Below are 27,771 nucleotides of genomic sequence, written 5' to 3'. Positions count from 1 at the left end.
GTGATGTGTGTGAGGGTGCTGAGTGTCATGTGTGTGAGGGTGCTGAGGGTGGATGTTAAAAGGGATTTTGTGTTGGGAAAAAAATCTAAGAAGCATGCATTATATCCCCCCCCCCTCTCCCTTCTTACCTTTAGCCTGGGAGGGGAGGGGGGGGTCCGGCACGGTGGTGAGTGGGAGGGGGGACCGGCACGGTGACATCATCCCTGGTGGTCCAGTGGGTGAGTGAACTCTAGCCTGCGGGCTAGAGTTCACTCTCGCGAGATCCGGTCGTTGCCATGGCAATGACCGGATCTCGCAAGAGGAACCCGGCGGAGCTGCAAGATAGAGCTCCGCCGGGTCCTCTCCCTCCCTCCCCAGCCGCATGTGCCGCAGGTATATTTAAATGGGCCGGTGAGGGAGATCTTTCATCTCCCCACCGGCCCATCGTGGCAAATAGCGGGGCCGGCGCTCGCATAGTGCCGGCCCTGCATAGACCGGCAGGGGAGATCCTGGGACCTCCCCTGCCGGCCTCGGCCCCTGCCCACCGCGGCCCACCGGGCATTTGCCCGGTGTGCCCGATGGCCAGTCCGGGCCTGGTGACAGGTGCCCGTGTAGGCACAGATATATCTGCAGGGTGATTGGAATCTCTTACTACTCTGTATGTATTTGAACTAGTCAATATTTTCACGTTTGGCAACAAACCTTACAGCCAACTATATTGACATAGAAAAGCAGATCTTTACTCATATTTATCTTTTCGCTTCACTTTGCAATCAGTCTCTGAACACTAAGCAGCACTAACACTAACAGACCCTCCAGAATTGCCTATAATTCAGGCAACGTTTGGAGTTAGCAGACAGACCAGAGAAAATGTATTGCTTATGTTTAACTTTATCTATTTTGATAGGCACGTAACAGTGCATATCGTTTAATCTGTGTTGGACTAGTATCATTTAGGCTTTTGGCATCATATATGCAAATTGCCACAGCTATTGCATATTGCAACACTTTATAGCTACTTTTCTGTTACACTTTCTAGTGATGTGTCCAGCCCTATTTATCAGTAATCAAACCTTCATGCTTATAGCTAGACATTTATATTTCTCTTAAGTCTGTCTGCAGTGACATTCTCATATATGTCAACCAGTTTAATACTTTTTTTTTTTTTTATTTCACGCATTATCTCTCCTTAATCCCTTTATGTACATGTAGGGTTTCTGAGAGTAATCTTCTCATATTAACTACTGATTAAAAGTTATGGTTTAACTAATTCTACTTAGGACAGTGTTTCTTTCCTCCTTTTTTTTTTTCAAATTCCTAATCAGGGTTAACCCCTTCACTGCCTTATAGATTTATTCTATATTAAGCTTCCACTCCGTTAATTTTCCATCTGTTACTTATGCTCAGTACATACACCCATATCTATTGTGAATGTGTGAATAGAATATGTAAAATTCTACACCTCATAAGAAATGTATGTGTTCCTATTTCAATGTACATTATTATGAAGCTATTATTTCTTGTGTCCTATGTTATTATTTTGTTCCCATAGGAGTACACAATAGATGTGTTCTTCAGACAGAGTTGGCTGGATGAAAGATTAAAATTTGATGGACCAATGAAAACACTACCTCTGAATAACCTGCTGGCTAGCAAGATTTGGACACCAGATACCTTCTTTCATAATGGGAAAAAATCAGTTGCTCACAACATGACTACACCTAATAAACTGCTGAGGCTCATTGACAATGGAACTCTTCTGTACACAATGAGGTGAGGGATTTGAGTACTTATAGTTGCATCCACCTTGAACTACCACAAGGACACTGCACATTCTGTTTGGAATGTAATATCATTTGGGTAGTACATAACTGATCACTGTATGTTGTTTCATCTAGTTATGCCTAGTTTTCCTGATTCTCCGAATCATTACATTTTATATATGAGAATCAACATTTTAGTGTGATACTGACATTTCCTTTTGTTTTGCTAAAGGTTTAGTTTTAGATACAATTTAATATTATTATCACATAGATTTTGAAATAATTTCCATTATTTAATTTTAGAGTCACTTTACAAGGAACCAATATTTGTATGAATAGTTGTCACAATGAAATGTAGAAAGTGGTGTAATTATGGAGCATGAAATACAAGTTAAGGAACAGCATGCACACACAAAAAATGCAGTTTTAAATTTTACCTATCGTATCAAAATTCCCTATTTGATCACACAATTATACGGTTTTAGTTACATCATATGTCCACTTTGAGTTAAATTCCCGCTATGTCACAGTAACCCAATATCGGTGGAGCCTATGCTAATTTTAGCATGGAAGAAAAATATGCTAACTGCAATACTTCCTGCTTAACCCCTTAAGGACACAGGACATGTGTGACATGTCATGATTCCCTTTTATTCCAGAAGTTTGGTCCTTATTTCAGAGATTCTTCTTACATTTGTGCTTTGTTCTGGTCACCTCCAAAGGGGCACCTAGAGTGGAGAGGTGGGATCCTTAACCTAAAAGGGATATGATCTGGATTTCACATGTACATATAAAAAATGAAATTATGGGCACGCACAAAAAAGATATACAAAATTCTGATTAAGAAATAATGCAAAAAAAAAAATAGGTTTTACAAGGCTTCTTAAAATCACCTATGTTAAAAAGCAATAGCCCACTATCCATGGGTCCTTTGTTAATTTTAACATAAGAAATAAACACGCTAAGTGCAAGATTTACTGCTTAAACAGCTTCCAAAGTCACTCCTCAAATTTATGCTTTGCTGTGGTCACCTCCAAAGGCATTCTCAGCATTAGTCAGGTGCTGTGATCTTATGTCTTCATCAAATATGAATTGGTATAGTGCCAGGTTATAATAAATATAAACAAAACTTACAAGGAAAGGCTCTTAACATGTATAGCTTGGAGGAAAGAGGAGTCAGGGGGGATATGATAGAAACATTTAAATACATAAAGGGAATCAACACAGTATTTAAAAGAAGTACAACTACTACAACAAGAGGACATAGTCTTAAATTAAAGGGGCAAAGGTTTAAAAATATCAGGAAGTATTACTTTAATGAGAGGGTAGTGGATGCAAGGAATAGTCTTCCAGATGAAGTGGTAGAGGTTAACACAGTAAAGAAGTTTAGGCATGCGTGGGATAGTTATACGGCATACGGCTATCCTAGCTATAAGATAAGTCCAGGGACTAATTAAATTATTTAGACAATTTGGCAGAAGATGGATCGACTGGTTCTTCTTATCTGCCATCACATTCTATGTTTCTAAGTTATTGTTCCTGCCCCTTTTATTTAACTAATTTGCTTGTAGCTCCACTTTGTTGCACGTTTAACCCCTTAAGGACAGATGACAGATATATTCCGTCATGATTCCCTTTTATTCCAGAAGTTGTGTCCTCAAGGGGTTAATCAATAGCAAGCTGCTCGGAAGGAGCTTTCAAGTATAAAGATTACCACATTGCCACTGTCAATTTGATTGGTTATGGTCAATAAGCACAAATTGTCAGAGAGACAGGAACAATCTTTGAATTTGAAGCATTTTCCTGCTGAGAAGTAACCTGCAAGTCCCTTTACATCAGGAGTGTCATTTATACCTATAAGGTGGGAAATAGTATGCTACTCAGGAAATGTAATTCTGTAATTCCAAGCTCTCAGACTGACATGATTTGTAGGAGGAGCTACAGTCTCCACTTTAAATCTTTGCTTTGTCCATTGAACATACTAATCAAACAAAATAGTTAAGGTACATGGACAGCGGTCCCGGATAGAGTTGAGCGAACCCGAACTGCAAAGTTCGGGTTCGTACCGAACATTACGGTTTTTGGACCCCGGATCCGAACACGGACATTTCAGTGTATGTTCGGGTTCAAGTTCGGTGTTCGGCGATTTAATGGCGCGTTTTGAAAGGCTGCAGGGCAGCCAGTCAACAAGCGTTTGACTTGTGTGCCCTTAGAAGCCATCACAGCCATGCCTACTAATGGCATGGCTGTGATTGGCCAGTGCAGCATGTGACCCAGCCTCTATATATAAGCTGGAGTCACGTCGCGCCGCGCGTCACATGAGCTGTTATTAGTGTAGGGAGAGGATGCTGCAGCTGTGAGGGACAGATTAGGAAAGAATTCGGGTGTTAAATCTGCAAACTACAGCGATTATTTTAGTGGGTGCTATACTACATTGTTGTACCCTGCCCTGAGCCCAGTACCACAGAGAGTGCAGTGCACTTGCAACTGCATGTGTGTCAGGCATATTACTTTAATCCTGTTCTGGTAGCTCATTGGGCAACATCTAGGCATTTGTAAATACTGCTATTTTTTTGGTGCTAAATAGTACATTTGCGTACTGCATTTCTTGCAGTCTAATAAAACCCTTAAATACTACTGTTACATTGTTGGTTTAAGAAATCTTACTGGGGTTTCGTTGCCTCACTGTGTGCCTGGTCGTCCTCCATGAGCGCAGCAGTCAATTAGGCCTTGTTACACCCACCAGGCGTTATTCCTCTTGCGCCACACAAGTCCTGCAGTGACTTTAAAGCACTGTAGTCCATGGGTCTGTTGGCAGGGACATGGGATCCCGCCGCTTGCCACCAATTGAAGCGGGACTTGGGTAACCAATGGTTATCCCCTTTGATTAGAATAGGTCAGACCCATTTCCCCAGTAACCGGATGGGACACAGTTCCAGGATATAATGTTTGACAATCTTTATTTGGGTACACAGCTTTGCCTCCTGTTGCCTCCTCCTCCTACTCCGCTTCCTCCTCCTCTACCACCTCCTCATCCGTTCAGCGTAACACCTTCACCACCAATTTCAGCACAGCCAGGGGTGAAACGACAGCAGGCTGTTTTAAAACTCATATGTTTGGTGGAAAAAACCCACACTGCACAGGAGCTGTGGACAGGCAGCAGACCGATGAGTGGTTGTTGCCACTGAGCCTCAAGCCCGGCCTGGTGGTGTGCGATAATGAGCGAAATCTCGTAGCAGCTCTGGGCCTAGCCAGTTTGACGCACATCCCTTGCCTGGCGCATGTGCTGAATTTGGTGGTGCAGAAATGCCTAAAAAATTACCCAGATATATCAGAGCTGCTGCAGAAAGTGCGGGCGTCTGTGGCGCTTTCGGCGTTCTCACCCTGCTGCTGCTCGACTGTCTGCGCTGCAGCGTAACTTCGGCCTTCCCGCTCACCTGCTCATATGCGATGTGCCCACAAGGTGGAACTCCACCTTGCACATGCTGGAGAGACTGTGCGAGCAGCAGCAGGCGATAGTGGAGTTTCAGCTGCAGCACACACGGGTCAGTCACTCTGCGGAACAGCACCACTTCACCACCAATGAGTGGGCCTCCATGCGAGACCTGTGTGCCATGTTGCGCTGTTTGGAGTACTTCACCAACATGGCCAGTGCCGATGACGCCATTCTCAGCCTTACTATCCCGCTTCTATGTCTCCTTGAAAAAACGCTTCGGGCAATGATGGAAGAGGAGGAGGAAGAGGGGTCATTTCCACGGTACACAATTGTCCAGCATCTCCACACTGTCCCATGGAAGCGTTCAGCTGTCCATCTCCCAAACACTGGAGAGAAAGAGGAAGTGCCCCCTTACCCACCCGCGATCCCTGGCCCTGAACGCCAGCATTTCAAAATTCCTGGTCTTTGAAATGCTGTCATTCCGTCTTGTGGTTTAAAAACCTGATGGCGTTATTAGACTGCGAGAAATGCATCGCAGGCCACAAATGTTTCTTTTTTTATATGTCACGATATTTTGGGGGCTACCCCAAGAAAAATAAATAATTAAAAAACAGTGTTGGCTACCTCCTCCGCCTCCACCGCCGCTTCCACCTACACCGCCACGGTCACCGTCTCCTCAACCTATGGGTCACTTAGTATAAACTATGTACACAACAGCAGAGGCTTGTGAAGGCCTCTTCTCCATGCATCAGGCGTTTCGCTCAGTTTGAACAATGAAAGAATACCCTGCACTCAAACCCTCTCTCAAAAATTGATAATTTTGGTGATCCTCCTGACAGCCATGCTTTACATTTTTATGTTCTTCCAAAGCTAAAATCAAAGATTCCATCTAGTGGTATTTTATGGCTCAGCTGTATTTTGAATTTGTATGTATTTTATGTTATTTTAAGTGATTTCCCTATCCACATTTGTTTGCAGGGCACTTGTCCTACTCTTACCCCCATTTTACTTCCTTTTACTTCCTTTTGCAGCCCTCTAGCCCATTACTTTTTTAGAGGCATTTTAGTGCCCAAAAGTTCGGGTCCCCATTGACTTCAATGGGGTTCAGGGTCAAGTTCGGGTCAACTCGGCAAACCCGAACATCCAGGTGTCCGCTCAACTCTAGTCCCGGATCTTTTGGTCCTTCAACCCGCTCTGCTCTCTCTGCTTTAATCCGGTTTCCTTGGTGTGTCTAGGAGTCAGCAGGAAGTGGAAGCAGTGCAATGATACAAATATACATGGATTATGATAGTATCATATTCCCTTTGTGTATTTTTATCACTGCAGTTCTTCCGCTACAGACTGAACCTCACGGAGGAGACTGGTGTGGGCAGAGAGAGAGTGCAGAACAGCATTATATTGGCAGCAGAGGAAACCAGGCAGAGTGGAAGACCAATGAAAAGCAGGGCAGTATGCTTGCCATGTATTCTCTCTACAGAAGGCTTGTGGTCATACCTACTGAAACAGAGACTGGTCAAAATATGGAATTGTTTCTTAAAATCGCCACCTTCTAAAGGTAATGCTACCATTTTGGCCAATGGAGATAATTTGTTTAAAAATTAAATATAAAACATCAGTAGAGGCGGATATAAGAACAATAGCATTTCAGGTCTTTCCTAGGTGCATAAAATTTTTTTGAAATGCACATAAAAAGTAAAATAGGAAATGTAAGGAAAAACATGCCACAGCAGTAGACATTCACTACATGATTCTTTTTAAACATATATTTTATTGTATTTTTTAATCATTTTTTTTTTAAATCTTACAATATCAAGTATGTTTTAAACTTTTTACAAAAGTAATGATCACATTTCTTTCCTTTTTCTTTTCATTCCCTCCTTTTATATTTTCTCTTCTTTTTACGACTTTATACATTTTCTTATCTTTTCCGGCATTAATTATTGTAACAATAACAAATAACATAAAGAAAAACAGAAAAAATAAAACAGAGAAAAATAAAATACATCGTAGATAACCATAAACCTAAAAGTTCTAAGAGTATATCTGTAATCGTGTATCTGTAATGTTTTCTTTCCTCCTTTTCCTTTCCTTTCCTTTTTTTTCTTATTTCTTTCCCCTTTAGTTTCCTTTTCCTCTCCTTCTTCACTTTCCTTTTCTTTTCCCAGTACCCATGTTTTTTCCTTTTTTTTTCTTCTTTTTTTAGAGGTAAATGGGTGTTTGTGTTATTGTGTGATGATTTTTTTTTATCCTTTTATTCTATCTTTTCTCCTTTCTTCAGTCTCACTTTCATTCCCTTATTTTCCCTTCTCTTTACCCTTTTTTTCCCTCCCCTTTTTTTTATTTTGATCTAAATTGTCCTCCTACATATCTTCCATTTGTAGATTCTGTTTCTGCCCACATTTTATAGAAAACATGGATTGTATTATTTACTTGATGCATTATCTTTTCCATTTGGCTAATATGTTTCCTTAATGATTTCTAGATTTTGGGCAAACCCTTCTTTCCAATTGTGTGCAGTATACGTTTTGTAAGCTTAAAAAAAGGAAACATTTTTTACATCTAAATATCAAAGAATCTGGGAATATTGAAAATATTGCTGCTTCTAAGTTGAATGGGAAGTTGATATGTATAATTGATTACAGTAGATCAAAGAGTTCCCTCCAGACTTTTAAAATATAGGGGCAGCACTACCACATATGTAAGAAGGAACCTTGATCCCTACAATCCCTCCAACAGTTTTTCGATACCCTTTATATATATATATATCTCAAAAGTTTTGGAGTTAAATACCATCGAGTTATGATTTTATTGGTAAGTTCTATGTGATCCACACATCATGATATTTTAGATGAAAAATTCAAGATGGTTTACCATTGTTCTTCTGAGAATGGTTTTCCTATTTCCCTTTACCAACCTTTTATAAACGATGGTTCTGCTGAATATATATTGGAGATTATTGTCTGGTAGTATATTGAAAGAGAATGATTTATTTTGAGCATCTGTCTTATTAGGCCAATTATAGCTTTCACTTTTTTTTGCTCTAAATTTTTGATGTATATCAGAGAAAAGGTTGACTGTATTTTTGATCATCAACTGTTCAATAGTTATTAAGCCTTTCTTGAGCCAATCAGACATGTCCAAATCTGGGATGATGGTAAGCAATGTTGCCAGTGGGGCAATTCTTGGTATGGGTTTCAAAATGGGTATTCGGGATCGGAGATGTATCCAGGTCTTTAAACTATGCCTAATCGTGGGTAGAGATGTTACTAATGAGGGGATTACTGTTGGTGACTAGTGATGTACCGAACTGTCCGCCGGCGAACAGTTCCCGGCGAACTTGGCGTGTTCGCGTTCGCCGCGGCGGGCGGACACATGCGCAGTTCGATCCGCCCCCTATTCGTCATCATTGGACAAACGTTGACCCTGTGCCTCTCGGTCAGCAGACACATTCCAGCCAATCAGCAGCACTCCCTCCCTTCCACACCCTCCAACCTCCCTCCCAGCATCCATTTTCAATTCATTCGGAAGATGCATGCTTAGGGAGAGGAGGGAAAGTTTAGCTGCTGCTGATTAGATAGGGAAATTGATAGCTAGGCTAGGGTATTCAGTGTCCACTACAATCCTGAAGGACTCATCTGATCTCTGCTGTAAGGACAGCACCCCAAAAAGCCCTTTTTAGGGCTATAACATCAGGCTGCTTTTTTTTTTTTTTTTCCTGTGCCAGCTTCTGTGTGAGGTTCACATTGGATACTGTGCCTATTTGCCCAGTGCCACCACTCATATCTGTTTTAACAATAGGTTAAGCTTTACATTTAAAATAAATATTTTTTTTCACTGTAATAGAAGAGCAGTTGCCTGCCTGCCAGCTTCTGTGTGAGGTTCACATTGGATACTGTGCCCACTAGCCCAGTGCCACCACTCATATCTGTTTTAACAATTGGTTAAGCTTTAGATTTAAAATAAATAATTTTTTTTCACTGTAATAGAAGAGCAGTTGCCTGCCTGCCAGCTTCTGTGTCAGGTTGGATGCCTTGCCCATTTGCACAGTCAGTGCCACCACTCATATCTGTTTTAACAATAGCTTAAGCTTTAGATTTTAAAGAAATCATTTTTTTTCACTGTAATAGAAGATCAGTTAGTTGTCTGCAAGCGTCTGGGTGTCAGGCCTACTTAAGCGTGTGCTCTGCAGACCTCTGCCAGCGTGCTTTGACAGTTGCCAATCATATCTGGTGTCTCTTTAGCGTGCTTTTACAAAGAAAAAAAGGTTTCCAGTGTAAGCTAATAGCAGCCAGTCAGTGTCCTTCAAGCGGCTCTGTCAGGCCTTCCTTCAGCGTGTGCCCTGCACAACCCTGCAAGCGTGCTTTGACAGTTGCCACTCATATCTTGTGTCTCTATAGCGTGCTTTTACAACCAAAATTTTGTTTCCACTGTAATAGAAGAGCAGTTGCCTGCCTGCCAGCTTCTGTGTGAGGTTCACATTGGATACTGTGCCCACTAGCCCAGTGCCACCACTCATATCTGTTTTAACAATTGGTTAAGCTTTAGATTTAAAATAAATAATTTTTTTTCACTGTAATAGAAAAACAGTTGCGTGCCTGCCAGCTTCTGTGTGAGGTTCACATTGGATACTGTGCCCACTAGCCCAGTGCCACCACGCATATCTGTTTTAACTATTGGTTAAGCTTTACATTTTAAAGAAATCATTTTTTTTCACTGTAATAGAAGATCAGTTAGTTGTCTGCAAGCATCTGGGTGTCAGGCCTACTTCAGCGTGTGCTCTGCAGACCTGTGCCAGCGTGCTTTGACAGTTGCCAATCATATCTGGTGTCTCTATATCGTGCTTTTACAACCAAAATTTTGTTTCCACTGTAATAGAAGAGCAGTTGCCTGCCTGCCAGCTTCTGTGTGAGGTTCACATTGGATACTGTGCCTACTTGCCCAGTGCCACCACTCATATCTGTTTTAACAATTGGTTAAGCTTTACATTTAAAATAAATATTTTTTTTTCACTGTAATAGAAGAGCAGTTAGTTGTCTGCAAGCGTCTGGGTGTCAGGCCTACTTCAGCGTGTGCTCTGCAGACCTGTGCCAGCGTGCTTTGACAGTTGCCAATCATATCTGGTGTCTCTTTAGCGTGCTTTTACAAAGAAAAAAGGTTTCCCGTGTAAGCTAATAGCAGACAGTCAGTGTCCTTCAAGCGGCTCTGTCAGGCCTTCCTTCAGCGTGTGCCCTGCACAACCCTGCCAGCGTGCTTTGACAGTTGCCACTCATATCTTGTGTCTCTATAGCGTGCTTTTACAACCAAAATTTTGTTTCCACTGTAATAGAAGAGCAGTTGCCTGCCTGCCAGCTTCTGTGTGAGGTTCACATTGGATACTGTGCCCACTAGCCCAGTGCCACCACTCATATCTGTTTTAACAATTGGTTAAGCTTTAGATTTAAAATAAATAATTTTTTTTCACTGTAATAGAAGAGCAGTTGCCTGCCTGCCAGCTTCTGTGTCAGGTTGGATGCCTTGCCCATTTGCACAGTCAGTGCCACCACTCATATCTCTTTTAACAATAGCTTAAGCTTTAGATTTTAAAGAAATCATTTTTTTTCACTGTAATAGAAGATCAGTTAGTTGTCTGCAAGCGTCTGGGTGTCAGGCCTACTTCAGCGTGTGCTCTGCAGACCTGTGCCAGCGTGCTTTGACAGTTGCCAATCATATTTGGTGTCTCTATAGCGTGCTTTTAAAACCAAAATTTGTTTTTCACTGTTATAGATTGAATAGCAGTTACTTGTCTTCAAGCGGGTGTCTCAGGCCTACAGTGTGTGCTCTGCAGAACTGTTCCAGGGCACATTGCCAATCATATCTGGTGTCTCTATAGCGTGCTTTTAAAACCAAAATTTGTTTTTCACTGTTATAGATTGAATAGCAGTTACTTGTCTTCAAGCGGCTCTGTCAGTCCTTCCTTCAGCGTGTGCTCTGCAGAACTGTTCCAGTGCACATTGCCAATCATATCTGGTCTCACAGTAGCTTGCACGCATAGTACCACTAATCCCCAAAAAAATGACAGGCAGAGGCAGGCCACCCCGCAGGGGCCGTCGTGGTCGTGGTGCTGTGATTCCCTTTTGCCCTAGAATAATGCCCAGTTTTCAGAAGCCACGTACCCTGAACTTGAAAAGTTCTGAGGACTTAGTTGACTGGCTAACACAGGACACCCAATCTTGTACAGCCTCCGCTCGGAACCTTGACGCACCATCCTCCTCCAGCTTAGCTTCAGGCACCTCTCAAGATAGCACTCACCCGCCTGCCGCCACCACCAAAACTAGCACCACAGCCGCTTTACTTGGTATGTCAGAGGAGTTATTCACACACCCGTTTGAAGAAATGAGTGATGCGCAACCATTATTGCTAGAGGATGTAGATAACAGGGATATGTCTCAGGCAGGCAGCATTAAACACATGGAGGTACGGTGTGATGATGATGATGATGATGATGTTGTACCCGCTGCTGCTTCCTTTTCTGAGTTGTCAGATACAAGCGAAGCGGTTGATGATGACGATGCGTCCATGGATGTCACATGGGTGCCCGCTCGGCAAGAAGAAGAACAGGGCGAAAGTTCAGATGGGGAGACAGAGAGGAGGAGGAGGAGACGAGTTGGAAGCAGGGGGGGGTCATCGCAAGGAGCTAGTGGCACAGTCAGACAGCATGCATCGGCACACGGGGTCAGCCCGACAGCACGCCAATCAACGCATGCTGTGTCCACCACCAGAATGCCGTCATTGCAGAGCTCAGCAGTGTGGCATTTTTTTTGTGTGTCTGCCTCGGACAACAGCGATGCCATTTGCAACCTGTGCCAAAGGAAACTGAGTCGTGGGAGGTCCAACACCCACCTAGGTACAACTGCTTTGCGTAGGCACATGATCTCACATCACAAACGCCTATGGGATCAACACATGAGTACAAGCAGCACGCCTACTCTAAGCCGCCATCCTCCTCCTGGTCCAGCATCTTCAGCCACGTCAACCACTGCTGTCCTTCTTGCCCCCTCTCAACCATCCGCCACTCCGTCTCCCGCCTTGAGCAGTTCCTGCTCATCTGCCCACAGTCAGGTGTCTGTCAAGGACATGTTTGAGCGTAAGAAGCCAATGTCACCAAGTCACCCCCTTGCCCAGCGTCTGACAGCTGGCTTGTCCGAACTATTAGCCCGCCAGCTTTTACCATACAATCTGGTTGAGTCTGAGGCGTTCAAAAAATTTGTAGCTATTGGGACACCGCAGTGGAAGGTACCCGGACGGAATTTCTTTTCACAAAAGGCAATCCCCAACTTGTAGTCGATTGTGCAAAAGGAAGTCATGGCATGTCTGGCACACAGTGTTGGGGCAAGGGTCCATCTGACCACTGATACCTGGTCTGCAAAGCATGGTCAGGGCAGGTATATCACCTACACTGCGCATTGGGTAAACCTGCTGACGGCTGACAAGCAAGGAATGCGTGGCATTGCAGAGGAGTTGGTGACACCGCCACGAATTGCAGGCAGTCCTGCTGCCACCTCCTCTACTCCTCCTACTCCATCCTCTTCCATAACCTCCTCGGCTGAGTCCTCTTGTGCCGCTGCTTCTTGCTCCACATCAACGGCACCCCCCCAGCTCCCCAGGTACTATTCCACATCCCGGATACGGCAGTGTCACGCCGTCTTGGGTTTGACTTGCTTGAAAGCAGAGAGTCACACCGGACAAGCACTCCTGTCCGCCCTGAACGCACAGGTGGAAACGTGGCTGACTCCGCAGCAACTGGATATCGGCAAAGTGGTGTGTGACAACGGAAAAAAATTGATAGCGGCATTGAAGTTGGGCAAGTTGACACATGTGCCGTTCATGGCACATGTGTGTAATCTGATCGTACAACGCTTTGTGCATAAGTACACAGGCTTACAGGACGTCCTGAAGCAGGCCAGGCCTAGGCGTTCCTACATGGCCATGGCTCACTTTGCCGATATCCAGCGGTGAAACAACATGCCAGTGAGGCGCTTGATTTGCGACAGCCCTACACGTTGGAATTCAACACTCCTAATGTTCGACCGCCTGCTCCAACAAGAAAAAGCTGTTAATGAATATTTGTATGACCGGGGTGCTAGGACAGCCTCTGGGGAGCTGGGAATTTTTTTGCCACGTTACTGGACGCTCATGCGCAATGCCTGTAGGCTCATGCGTCCTTTTGAGGAGGTGACAAACTTAGTCAGTCGCAGTTGTGTGTGTGCGTGTGTATGGCTGTCTGCCTGTGTGTGTGTGTGTGTGTGACAGGGTGAAGATTTCTTGCACATGGGTGTGACAGGGTGAAGATTTCTTGCACAGGGCGCCCAAAGGCCTAAGGCTGGCCCTGCGCATGGGTCAGTGGCTCAGCACCAGACTTCCCTCCAATTGATCAAAGTTAAAGGATTTCAAGTGGACTGATTACAATTACAGGGCCTCTAAAGTGTCCTGTATTGTTATTTGTCGTCACTACCTTCCCGCGTCAGGAGTGGGTCATTTGCGCCCCTGCTGCCTTCCTTGCATGTGGTAGCTGTTTGTCAGGGATTTGTCAATCCATATCTGCCAAGTGACCCTATGTAGGGGTAACAGTCTCTATTCTGCTCTGTGTCAGTGTGTATCATGGTCTCTGTGGACGGTGAACAGTCTCTATTCTGCTCTGTGTCAGTGTGTATCATGGTCTCTGTGGACAGGGAACAGTCTCTATTCTGCTCTGTGTCAGTGTGTATCAGGGGTTTTGAGGACAGGTGTCAATCCATATCTGCCAAGTGACTCTATGTAGGGGGGTCAGTCCCTATTCTGCTCTGTGTCAGTGTGTATCATGGTCTCTGTGGACGGTGAACGGTCTCTATTCTGCTCTGTGTCAGTGTGTATCATGGTCTCTGTGGACAGGGAACAGTCTCTATTCTGCTCTGTGTCAGTGTGTATCAGGGATCATTAGGATAGGTGTCAATCCATATCTGCCAAGTGACCTTATGTAGGAGGAACAGTCCCTATTCTGCTCTGTGTCAGTGTGTATCAGGGATCATTAGGATAGGTGTCAATCCATATCTGCCAAGTGACCCTATGTAGGGGGAACAGTCTCTATTCTGCTCTGTGTCAGTGTGTATCAGGGGTTTTGAGGACAGGTGTCAATCCATATCTGCCAAGTGACCCTATGTAGGGGGAACAGTCCCTATTCTGCTCTGTGTCAGTGTGTATCAGGGATCATTAGGATAGGTGTCAATCCATATCTGCCAAGTGACCCTATGTAGGGGGAACAGTCCCTATTCTGCTCTGTGTCAGTGTGTATCAGGGGTTTTGAGGACAGGTGTCAATCCATATCTGCCAAGTGACCCTATGTAGGGGGAACAGTCCCTATTCTGCTCTGTGTCAGTGTGTATCATGGTCTCTGTGGACGGTGAACAGTCTCTATTCTGCTCTGTGTCAGTGTGTATCATGGTCTCTGTGGACAGGGAACAGTCTCTATTCTGCTCTGTGTCAGTGTGTATCAGGGATCATTAGGATAGGTGTCAATCCATATCTGCCAAGTGACCCTATGTCGGGGCAACAGTCCCTATTCTGCTCTGTGTCAGTGTGTATCAGGGGTTTTGAGGACAGGTGTCAATCCATATCTGCCAAGTGACCCTATGTAGGGGGAACAGTCCCTATTCTGCTCTGTGTCAGTGTGTATCAGGGGTTTTGAGGACAGGTGTCAATCCATATCTGCCAAGTGACCCTATGTAAGGGGAACAGTCTCTATTCTGCTCTGTGTCAGTGTGTATCAGGGGTTTTGAGGACAGGTGTCAATCCATATCTGCCAAGTGACCCTATGTAAGGGGAACAGTCTCTATTCTGCTCTGTGTCAGTGTGTATCAGGGATCATTAGGATAGGTGTCAATCCATATCTGCCAAGTGACCCTATGTAGGGGGAACAGTCCCTATTCTGCTCTGTGTCAGTGTGTATCAGGGGTTTTGAGGACAGGTGTCAATCCATATCTGCCAAGTGACCCTATGTAGGGGTAACAGTCCCTATTCTGCTCTGTGTCAGTGTGTATCATGGTCTCTCTGGACAGGGAACAGTCCCTATTCTGCTCTGTGTCAGTGTGTATCAGGGGTTTTGAGGACAGGTGTCAATCCATATCTGCCAAGTGACCCTATGTAGGGGGAACAGTCCCTATTCTGCTCTGTGTCAGTGTGTATCAGGGGTTTTGAGGACAGGTGTCAATCCATATCTGCCAAGTGACCCTATGTAGGGGGAACAGTCTCTATTTTGTTCTGTGTCAGTGTGTATCAGGGCTGGGCTTTGAGGACAGGTGTGATTTCTGCCCTTTATGGATTAAAAGCAGACTCTGCATCAACTGTGCAATTTTCCATGGGAGTTTTGCCATGGATCCCCCTCTGGCATGCCACAGTCCAGGTGTTAGTCCCCTTGAAACAACTTTTCCATCACTATTGTGGCCAGAAAGAGTCCCTGTTGGTTTTAAAATTCGCCTGCCCATTGAAGTCAATGGCGGTTCGCCGGTTCGCGAACATTTGCGGAAGTTCGCGTTCGCCGTTCGCGTACCGAAAATTTCGGGTTCGCGACAACACTATTGGTGACCATAGATAATGTGATATCCTACCTCTGTATAAAAATGAGTCTTCCTCATTTACCCAGCTATAGTGCCTTTTGGCAACAAAATTGTAATGTTTTTGCTAAACTGGAGGCTTGTTAATAGTATAATAGGTTTGGAACCCTTATCCCCACATTACTTTTAGATTTATACAAAGTTCCCATAGGTATCCTTGGTCACTTATTAGCATGTATTTATTTGTTTATATGTAATTGTATCTCTCTCAGGAGTGGTTTGGAGAAAGGGAGTGGTAATGTTCAGAATATGTATAAAAATGTTGGTAATCCTATCTGTCACGGGAGTCATACCCCAACACGCAGGAAAGAGGAAACCACAAAAGGTGGATCTGAAAGACTTATTATTGAGTCTTAGAATGGCCAGACTTAACGAAAATATACAACATGAAATGGGGTCAAGAATAAATTAAGGACAGGAATACTCAGTTGATACAAAGCCGTGTCAGGATACCTGAAATCATGAGTCAAATATTAAGCCAAGGTCAGGATACCAGAAATCACAAGTCAAATACAAAGCTGAGGTCAAACATAGGAAATCACAAGTGAATCTCTTGGAGCACTCAATGAGGATCTAACAGAAACCACAATAGGGCAATAAATGGGGACCAAAACAAGCATTGAATACACTTACCTATGTTCTGATAGTTCCACGTCATCACTGTGATCCAAAACAGATTAGGATCGCAATGATGACAAGATCACTTTGAGAGTGGGCTTGACATCACATCAACATCTATATATAGAAGTCCTGCCGTGCAGCCTCATAGTTCAGTCAGACCATGCAGCAGGAGGAGGTCTGCCAGGATTGAGGGAGGTGAGTCTCCCTCAGTGTGCCGTGCGATCATGTGGAGCAGTCAGATTGCGTGGCAGGAGAGGGTCTGCACACCTCGGCTGAGGTAAGTACTGGACATATACATACACAACAAGTGGAGTATCTTTAGTTCCTGGGTACAGATTATGAGGTATGAGGATACAGTAAAATAACTGTGGAGACAAAAGGTTTTGATAAGCACCTAGTGCAACATCATACAGTACATAAATACTGCTGTGCTGGGGGATAGGATGGCTAGAAGGTTGGAGGAGATTTTAAACTAGTAGTAGGGGGGGACGGTGAAAGCAATCTAGAAAATGGAGATAGGATAGAAATTAGATGGGCTTTAGCTCAGAACAAAGGGGGTGGAGATGGGGGAGGGGGAAGCTCAGAACAGAGGAGGTATGTAATATTGATAATTCACAAAAAGTACAAATGACTCATGGTAATATTAAATGTATGCTTACTAATGCAAGGAGCCTATATAACAAAATGGGGGAACTAGAGGCAATAGCATACACTAAACAATACGATATAATAGGCATAACAGAAACATGGTGGGAATAGACACATGACTGGGCAGTTAACTTAAATGGGTACACGTTATTTAGGAAGGATAGGAATAACAAGAAGGGTGGTGGGGTATGTTTGTATGTCAACCATGAGTTAAAGTCAAATCTTAGGCATGTGGAGTGTGATGAGGAAAATGTGGAAGCTTTATGGGTAGATATCTGCTTGGGGCAAACAAAGGGAAATACGTTATTGGTTGGGATATGTTATAAACCACCAAATGTTAATATTAATGAGGAAGAACTGCTGTTAGAGCAAATTGGTAAAGCTGCAAATCGGGGTAACACGTTAATTATTGGAGATTTTAATGACAGTAGCTTGCACACATAGTATCACTAATCGAAAAAAAAAATGACAGGCAGAGGCAGGCCACCCCGCAGGGGCCGTCGTGGTCGTGGTGCTTTGATTCCCTTTGGCCCTAGAATAATGCCCAGTGTTCGGAGGCCACGTACCCTGAACTCGAAAAGTTCTGAGGACATAGTTGACTGGCTCACACAGGACACCCAATCTTCTACAGCTTCCCTCGGAACCTTGACGCATCATCCTCCTCCAGCTTAGCTTTTTATTTTAAAAGATGATTTTTCTAAAAAGTATTTTGCAGCCTTAAGACCTTTTTCGTGAGGGATAATGCTGTATAGTGAACTGACGTCACATGTAACCAAAGTATAGCCTTCCTGCCATTCGGTTTGTTCTAATATCTGCAGCATGTGGATATTATCTTTCAGATAATATGGGTTTTTAACTACAAAAAGGTTGTAGCATAATGTCTATATACTCTGATATGCGGGTTGATACTGAATCTATCCTGGATATTATGGGTTTGCCTGTTGGGTTATTTCGGTCTTTATGCACCTTTGGCAGATGGTAGAAGACTGGTACTTTGGGATTGTAAATAGTTAAATATTTGGCTTATTTTTGGTTTATGATTTCTAATTCTTTCCCTTTTGTTATATATTTTTCAAATTTCTTTTGCGTGTCTCTCATGGGATTAGATAATAGATCCGCTCACATACCAACCACTAAGATAATTCTTTCCGCTTCCTTTATATATATGTCTTATATATATGTCTTTACTGAGGATAACGATCCCCCCCCCTTGTCTGCCAGTTTGATTATAGTATTATTATCCTTTTTCATATCTTTCAATGTTTTTTTGCTCCCAACATAATTACAAATTATGTTGATAGCTGTTGATTCTTTTAATGTTGTCTACCTCCTTCATAACTATGATCTCAAAGGCCTTCATTTGGTCAGAGATCATATGTTTAGGGAAGAAAGTAGACCTTTCTTTGAGTTCTGAATGCAAATACTCTTCATTTTGTGTGGATATAGATGGTTCATCTTTTCCATGAAAAAATTTCTTAAGAGATAGTTTTCTAATAAAACAATTAACATCAATAAAAAAAAAAAATTGTGCCTCTTGAATATATCGTTTGGGCAGTTGTATGGGTAGTGTTCGAAACAGATATTGGAGTTTAGGAAGTATCATCATTTTTACGGCGGCTATTCTGCCAATCCATGAGACATACTTATTTATCCAGCTTGTGAGCTGTTTTTTTTATACTGAGAAGAAGTGCAGTGTGGTTGGCTTTTAGTAATTTGTGTACGTGCGTAGTGAATTTAACGCCTAAGAATGTGAGGTGATCTTGCCTCCATTCATAGGCATTTGAGTGCTTTAGTATTTTTGCTATTCCTGGTGGCGTATGTAGGTACATGGCTTGCGTTTTTGTAATATTTAATTTATAGTATGAGTAGGCGCTATATTTCGCCAGTATATTGTTGAAAGCTGGGATGGAGGTTTGTGGGTGTGACAGTGATAACATTACATCGTCCGCGAATGCAGTTATTTTATATTCCTCTTTTTATACCTGTGACCGATCTCTCCTCCCTGACTGCCTGCATCAGTGGTTCTAAGGCCAATATGTACAGGAGAGGTGACAGTGGGCACCCCTGGCGCGTGCCATTAGATATGTCGAAAGGCGGGGATACAAATCCTCCGTTTGTAACCCTAGCGGTGGGTTTGGAGTATAATGCTAAGATAAAATTTAAGAACTGTTGAGGGAATTCCAACTTCTGCAAGACCTCTCTTAAGAAGACCCAGTGCAGCCTGTCAAACGCCTTTTCTGCGTCTAGTGACAGGAACACACTGGGCTCTTCCTGATCTTGTTTTGGGTACATCAAACAATGCAATTTCCTCGTCCCGTCTGCACCTTGCCTGCCTTTAACAAACCCTACCTGGTCCTGTCGGATTATAGTGGGTATGATATCTGCTACTCTGGTAGCGAACAGTTTTGCTAAAATTTTAGTGTCCGTGTTCAATAAAGAAATGGGCCTCAGGTTCTGTGGTTTATTAGACGGTTTGCTTCGGCAGGGTGGCTATATGCGCCAATAGCATTTCTTGCGGCATGTTGCCAGTTTTCACTATGTGAAAGGTATCCACCAGATGTGGTCCTAGCATTTGGCTAAACATTTTATAGTAGTTATTGGTTAAACCATCCGGTCCCGGTGATTTGCCATGTGGTAGCATGCCTATTATTTTTAATAATTCGGGTAGGGTTATGGGTTTCATGAGTTGCTCTTTTTGTTCTTGTGATAACCTGGGTAAGGTTATTGCGGATAGGAAATTTTGGGTTTCTGATGAGGACGGTTGGTGGGTGTATGGGTCTGATTTTAAGTTGTACAGTGTGGTATAAAAATCGGCCATTTCTACTAGGATTTCTTGTGGGTTGTATATTTTCCCACCCGTTCGACTAAATAGATATGGCATTTTTGATTGGGCTTGTTTCTGTCACAGCATGGATGCTAGTGTTTTCCCAGCTTTGTTGCCTTGAGTATAATGGCGTAGTTTAAGTTTATGTAGTGCGTGTGCCGTACTTCCCAAGAGTATCTCATTGAGTTGTTGAGTGGTTTCGGCTATTTTATTTGCGTTTTCTGTAGTGGGTGTTATAACCTGGGTAGCTTGAAGGTCTCTCAGTGTTCTCATTAAATCTAGGTATTAATTCCTTTATATGGGCCCAAAAGAGACCAAGAGTAGCAGCACACATACTTTACCTACCTCAAAAACGAGGAGGTATGGGTCTCCCGAACATAGACCTTTTAATATAAAGCAGCACTCATTAGTCCTATTGTGGCAGCTTTCCATCAGTACATCTCACCGCCCGCTTGGGTCCAGTTGGAAGCATCATATACTGAGGGGCACAAAATTACGGCAATAGCAGGGATCCACCAACATTACAGAAAAAAATTCTGAAATATGCTCCCCATCACATCACTGTCGTTGAAAGAATGGGACAAATATACCCAAACCCTCAATCCTACTAAAAAGATCTTCCTAATTATGCCTCTTCGATCCTTTGAAATCATGATACCTCATCTAAACATGAGCCAATGGTGTAACTTAGGCCTAACACACATACACCAAGTCATAGAACAAAACAAACTCATCCCCTTTCAAACACTACGAGATAAGTTCAAACTCCCAGTCTGGGCCGAATTCACTTATAGACAAATAAGCTCATGGATAAGGAAACACAGAGGGACCATGTCGATAGTTGAACAACTATGCAAAAAAAAAAACGCCGGGTATTATCTCGAAAATATATGACAGTTACCACCCCCTCAGAGAGATACGGCAAATGGCCTTTGTAAAACAGTGGGAAATAGACATAGGTAGAAAACTTCCAGACGAAGAATGGCGACACATTTTTGTGGCAAATACATCATTGACCCTCAGTTCATCCCAGATAGAAATGTCCAAGAAGATGCTATACAGATGGCATACAACAAAATTGAAGCACATAGACTCCAGATATATAGGAGCATGCTGGAGATGCGGGCACGACATAGAAAACACTTTACACATCTGGTGGACATGTCAAGCTATCACCCAAATATGGAAAGATGCAAGGGACCTCATACAGACCATGGGGGAAATTGCAATACCATTAGCGCCAGAGATATTTCTCCTACAACACATCCCCCCACATATTCCAAACCTCAAAGGTACCTCATCTACCATATCACCATGGCGATAATCACAGCTATAGCTAAAGCCTGACTCCAAAAAGACCCACCAACCATAGTATTCCACAACTTGATGTAATCAAAACATATGAGTGCACAGCTAGAGCATACCAAGCACCCAAAAAGTTTTGGGAAATAGCATGGGACCTATGGGACAAGCACATACACCCTTAAAGCCCACCTAGCATACACATGAAATGAAGAGCAGGCACATGAAAGAAGTAGACAATAAGCAAGCATGCAGAGTAAAGCAAGATAGTGTATATACCGCAACTCCAAGTGAAATTATACTCTCAGATGAATAGCAGCCGAACACAGAAGCATAAACCCGTACACGTCGTGTTTTGCAGCCTTTAGAGGTCTCTCCCGAAAACGTAGAGGAAAAGAACAAAAGACGAACGACCTACCATACGGTAGAAAAACACGATACATCCAAAACTAGAAAAAGAAAACGCTAATAAGAACATGTGTACAACCCAGACAACCAACAAAACAGGCGTACTAAGTAGGAAATCAAACAAGGACATATACACTCGGGGATTCCCCCCCTAAACCCCCCCCCCCCCCCCGGGCCACTCACCCCCCCCTTCTAACCCACCCCCCTGTTCAGTTTGTATATAAAGGTTAAAATAGGTACGCACAGAAGCCAAGTTGAAAGCTGACACAAGGGACACAGGAACTAGGGCATGCATAGACAAAGACTCTTAACAGGTATAACACTAGCGAAATGTAAAATGCTGAATGTAATGATGCACCACCTGTAATTAACATGTATATGTAGTCAACTTTGTATGTACTGTATATTTACGATTGTACCAGAATGATGATCCCTTTTGTATCTGTACCTTAAAAATACAATAAATAAAATACAAAAAAAAAAAATAATAATTTGTTAAAATCGGATGTAGGTGCAAACTTAAGCCCCTTCTTAAAAATTACCTTCTGCTCTGTAGAAAGTTTTTGCACTGTCAAATGAAAAAATGTCTTCTACATTCGTCTCTTGTTCCGTTTCTCTCTGTACGTTTGTTATTCTCCTTCTTCTTCTTCCTCTATGGGTCTCTGTCTCTTTCCAGGAGATTATCTGGGAAGTATTTTCTGGGACCATCTCAACCTGTTGATGGTTGGGTCCTTTTATTATTATTATTATGATATTTATAGAGCGCCGTCAAATTCTGCAGAGGGGTTGAGGGCCTGCTCAATGAGCTTACATACTAAAGGGAGTGGGGTAAAATGACACAAAAGGTAAGGATAGTATTAGACTAGTGACAGTTGCAGAAGAGGAACCAGTTGGGAGCTATTAACAGTTTTAATTGATACGCTTTTATGAAGAAGTGGTTTTTTAACGATTTTTTGAAGGAGTGTAGACTGGGTGAGCATCTAACGGAGGAGGGAAGCGAGTTCCACAGAAACAGTGCAGCCCTCGAGAAATCTTGAAGGCGAGCATCAGAGGTGGGAGTACGGACAGAAGATAGACGTCTTCAGCAGATCGTAAGGGCCTAGATGGGACATACTTGTGTATAAGGGAGAATAGATAGGTGGGAGCAGCATTATGTAGAGATTTAAAAGCAAGAACCAGAATTTTAAATTGAGCTCTATATTTTATAGGAAGCCAATGTAGGGACTGACAGAAGGGTGAGGCATGGGATGTGCAGGCGGACAGGAAGATGAGCCTCGCCGCATTCATTATGGACTGTAACGGCGCAAGTTGGGAGCACGTAAGACCACTGAAAAGCGGATTACAGTAGTCAAGGCGAGAAAGGACAGTGGAATGGACCAACACCTTAGTCGCATCTGGCGTTAAGTAGGGGCGGAACATGGCTTACATGAGAGGTCGGAGAGAACACCTAGGCAGCGAGCCTGCGTGGTGGAGCTGATGGTAGCACCATTGACTTGGAGGGAGACAGACACAGGAGTAACAACACTTGAGGGAGGAAAGACCAGAATTTCAGTTTTGGTCAAGTTTAGTTTAAGGAAGTGGGCAGCCATCCAGTTAGAAACAGCAGAGAGGCAGTCAGATACACTAGTCAAGAGGGACGGGGAGAGATCAGGAGAGGACAGGTAGATTTGCGTGTTATCTGCATAGAAATGATATTGGAAGCCAAAGGAGCTAATGAGTTTACCAAGGGAGGCAGTATAGATGGAGAACAGTGGGGGACCAAGGACTGAACCTTGGGGGACACCAACAGAGAGGAGTTGGGGAGAGGAAGCAGATCCAGAGAAAGAAACACTGAAAGAGCGCTGGGAGAGGTAGGAGAGGTAGGAGGAGCACCAGGAGAGAGCAATATCTTGTAGACCAATATTGCGGAGGATGAGAAGAAGCTGTTGATGATCAACAGTGTCCAAAGCCACAGACAGGTCAAGGAGAATTAGGATAGAGTAGTGACCACGAGATTTTGCAGCGAGTAGATCATTGGATACTTTGGTCAGTGCCGTTTCCACAGAGTGCTTAGCGCGGAAACCAGACTGAAGCGGGTCTAGCAGAGCGTTTTGAAAAAACGAGGAGGATGATGTGGCAATTGGAGATGAGTCAAGTCTTTGTTGCATGTGGTGGTTTGTTACTGTAGTTATTGGTTCTGACTAACTCCTTCTTCTGTCTTCAATGATTGTTGACCTATTGTTAGTAGTACATTCCTTCGTAAGTAATGCCACACTATAATTTTTACCAAGACATTACACCCCGACCAGGAAATCTCATATATTCCTCACCTATCCAATTTCCCGCGGACTTGATCCCCATACTGACTTTAAATTATGTTATGTTTTGTAAATTTGAATATATCCAAATACCCAGATATTGGGTATAGTCTATCCTCCAGTCAAATCTATATTTTCCTTTAACTGGATTAGGCAAGCTTCTGGAGTATTGAGAGCCAGTGCCTGGTATTTTAAGGTATTTATTTTAAGGTATTTACTTTATGATATTAAACTGCCCCATAAGCTCTTCCTGTATATATTGCAAGGATTGCCAGGGCTTAGACATAACTAGAAAAATATTATCGGTAAAAAGGGTAATCTTTTGAGGCTCAGAGGTGACAATATGAATGCCCTGTATATTTGTTTCTCTCCTGATTACAGCTGATAAAGGTTCCAGTGCTAGTATGTGGAGCAGTGGGGACATAAGGCAGCCCTATCTGGAGCCATTGTTTATGGCAAACAAATCTGACACATACAGTTGCAAGAAAAAGTTTTTAAACTTTTTGGAATTATATGGATTTCTGCCGTTCAACCAAACGTTTCCTGTAGTTGTAGATCAGACGTGCACAACGGTCAGGAGTAATTCTTGACCATTCCTCTTTACAGAACTGTTTCAGTTCAGCAATATTCTTGGGATGTCTGGTGTGAATCGCTTTCTTGAGGTCATGCCACAGCATCTCAATCGGGTTGAGGTCAGGACTCTGACTGGGCCCCTTTAGAAGGCGTATTTTCTTCTGTTTAAGCCATTCTGTTGTTGATTTACTTCTATTCTTTGGGTCATTGTCCTGTTGCAACACCCATCTTATGTTGAGCTTCAGCTGGTAGACAGATGGCCTTAAGTTCTCCTGCAAAATGTCTTGATAAACTTAGGAATTCATTTTTCCTTCAATGATAGCAATCCGTCCAGGCCCTGACGCAGCAAAGCAGCCCTAAACTATGATGCCCCCACCACCATACTTCACAGTTGGGATGAGGTTTTGATGTCGGTGTGCTTTTCCTCTTTTTCGCCACACATAGTGTTGTGTGTTTCTTCCAAACAACTCAACTTTAGTTTCATCTGTCCACAGAATATTTTGCCAGTACTGCTGTGGAACATCCAGATGCTCTTGTGCAAACTGTAAACGTGCAACAATGTTTTGTTTGGACAGCAGTGGCTTCCTCTGTGGTATCCTCCCATGAAATCCATTCTTGTTTAGTGTTTTACGTATTGTAGATTCGCTAACAGGGATGTTAGCATTTGCCAGTTGTAACGGCTACCCAAATAGAGAGAGGGTTTCTGCCATTGAAGACGTCCTTTTTCCCTGCAAGCTGCTGTGGAGAAGTAGGCTGATGTAATCCCATCCACGATATCCAGAGTGAGGAGCAGGTTCAGCTGTAAACAGGAGCAGAATAATATTCCCAAATAATCCCCTTCCAAGAACGAGACGAGGCTACGTTTTGAAGGGTCAAGATGAACTGAGGACTGGAACACCCAGCCTGCTTTTTATTAGGAATAGATACACACAGAACACTCCCAGGGGGAGGATGAAAACAACCAATAATACAGATGGTAACACCCCCACGTCTCCTCCCCTCAGATAACTACATAACCCAATTAAAATGTCCACATTTTTCCACCAGTTCTGGATGTACCCCAAAAACAGGGGGTACCGCTGTAAATCCGGTAGCGCTGGATAGCTCTCCTTCAGGGGGACAATATATCCAAAAATCACCCCATTCGGATGTATAGTTCGGGAGATACAACGTTCCAAAGTTTTGACCGACCGCACAGACCAACTAGCCGAAATTAGTTCCATGAGTTTTGGCCTTGCGGTCGGTCTCCGTTCGCACGGTAAAAAGGTATGATATTCTTGCCATCCATGCGAATCGCGGGGTTCGCTGGAATCCCCATAGATGATTGCATATAACTACCGAACGAGGGGACGTTCGGTAGTTTCCGTACGAACTTATGGAGGTCTGGAGGACTCAGCGGTGTTCGCCTGTTTGCGTATCCGTTTTCAGTTCCATGCGGTTACAGGCAAACACCGCTGTTCGCACACAAGATGGCCGCGAACACGTGCAAAGTCCCGAAATGGCGGCCACCTCTGTATTACACGCGAAATTCGCACGGAACCAGACGAACAGAGGAATGAAACGAATGGATGTGTAAGTTGCAATTCCCTTGTTTGTTTCACATCCATCAGAGGTTGGGAAGGATCTGTTACACTGCTCCCCTTTTGTGGAACACTCCGGCAGACCCGGATTGATCCTTTTCGGGTCAACTTGGGGCTGTCCGGTCCTTTGTTAGGGCAATAGTTCTGTTTGTCTGGACAGACCGTCCGCGTTCCCATTAAACTTGCCAGGGCGATATTGGATGGAAAAATTGTATGGCTGTAGTGCGAGACTCCATCTCAGTAAGCGTCCATTATCTCCAGCTACTCTGTTCAGCCATACAAGGGGGTTATGATCAGTAATTAAGGTGAATTCTTGACCATACAGATATGGGGTCAATTTCTTTAGTGCCCAGACCAGGGCTAAGCACTCTTTTTCCACTGCCGCGTAACTCACTTCTCTAGGTAACAGTTTTCTGCTGAGATACGCGACAGGGTGTTCGCCCCCGTCTTCGCCGACCTGGCTTAGCACTGCCCCCAGTCCGTACATGGACGCATCTGTGTGGACGACAAATCTTTTGTTAGGGACGGGGGCAGACAAAACAGGTGCATTGATTAAGGCTTGTTTCAAGGTTTGAAATGCTGTTTCACAGGCGGGAGACCACAGGACTACCCTAGGTAAATTTTTCTTTGTTAAATCTGTCAAGGGTTTGGCGATGGCGCTGTAGTCAGGGACAAATCTCCTGTAGTACCCTGCTGTCCCTAAAAATGCTAACACTTGTGTCTTAGTGTGGGGTGTGGGCCAATTGGCTACGGCCTCTACTTTAGCGGGTTCTGGTCGTTGTTTCCCACACCCCACCCTGTGTCCCAAATACTGGACTTCAGCCATGCCAAAGTTACACTTCTCCGGCTTCAGAGTTAGGCCGGCGGCCCTAATCTGATCCAACACAGTCTCTATGTGTTGTAGGTGTTCCCCCCAAGTCTCGCTATAGATCGCAATGTCATCCAGGTATGCGCAAGCGAAGTCCTGGAAGCCATCAAGGAGGCGGTCCACTAAGCGCTGAAAGGTAGCTGGGGCATGACCTTAAACTGGTACAGGCCAAACGGGGTGACAAACGCCGACTTAGGGATAGCGTCCTTGGCCAGGGGAATCTGCCAGTACCCCTTGCACAAGTCAATGGTGGTCAGATAGCGTCCCCTGGCAATGCGATCCAATAGCTCGTCTACTCGGGGCATGGGGTATGCGTCTGTCACAGTTCGGTCGTTGAGGCGTCGATAATCGACACAGAACCGGGTCGTCCCATCCTTTTTGGGGACTAGGACGACGGGAGATGCCCAGGGACTGTCGGATGGCTCTATAACCCCTAGTTTTAACATCTCCTGAATCTCCTTCCTCATCTCTTCTTTTACAGCCTCGGGAATTCTATAGGGATGTTGTCGGAGCGGGGCTTGTCCTGGGGTTTCTACGTAATGGGTCGCTACAGGTGTGTAACCTGGCTCCTGGGAAAAGGTTAACCTCTTTTCAACTAGTAATTGCTGGAGTTGTTCTCGTTCTGTGGGAGTTAATCGCTCCCCTAGCTGTACCGTATTAAGCAGAGTTTTGGACTCGGGGTTGGCTAATAGATCAGGGATGGGGAGACTGTCAGGGTCCTCAGTGGCGGGGATGCATATGGCGGCTATGTCTTCGGGCCGTTCTTGGTATTCCTTTAATAGGTTTATATGAAAGGACTTCTGTATCTTTTCGTCCTTGCTACTGGCAATGATATAGGTGGTGTCAC

The 27,771-nt window shown here is 43.8% G+C and overlaps 1 protein-coding gene across 2 annotated transcripts in view; it reads left to right on the top strand.

The window, feature by feature from the left end:
* The window catches only part of GABRA3 (gamma-aminobutyric acid type A receptor subunit alpha3), a 513,254-nt gene that overhangs the window by 229,991 nt on the left and 255,492 nt on the right, over positions 1-27,771 (top strand). For both annotated transcript variants that reach the window (XM_063432388.1, XM_063432389.1), the window contains exon 5: positions 1,532-1,752. In XM_063432388.1, coding sequence (XP_063288458.1) covers positions 1,532-1,752 — 221 coding nt within the window. The remainder of the gene's footprint in view (positions 1-1,531; positions 1,753-27,771) is intronic.

The sequence above is a fragment of the Pelobates fuscus genome, chromosome 9 (assembly GCF_036172605.1).
Source record: "Pelobates fuscus isolate aPelFus1 chromosome 9, aPelFus1.pri, whole genome shotgun sequence".
NCBI lineage: Eukaryota > Metazoa > Chordata > Amphibia > Anura > Pelobatidae > Pelobates > Pelobates fuscus.
Note: the sequence above shows the minus strand (reverse complement) of the source record. Positions and strands in the feature narration are given on the sequence as shown.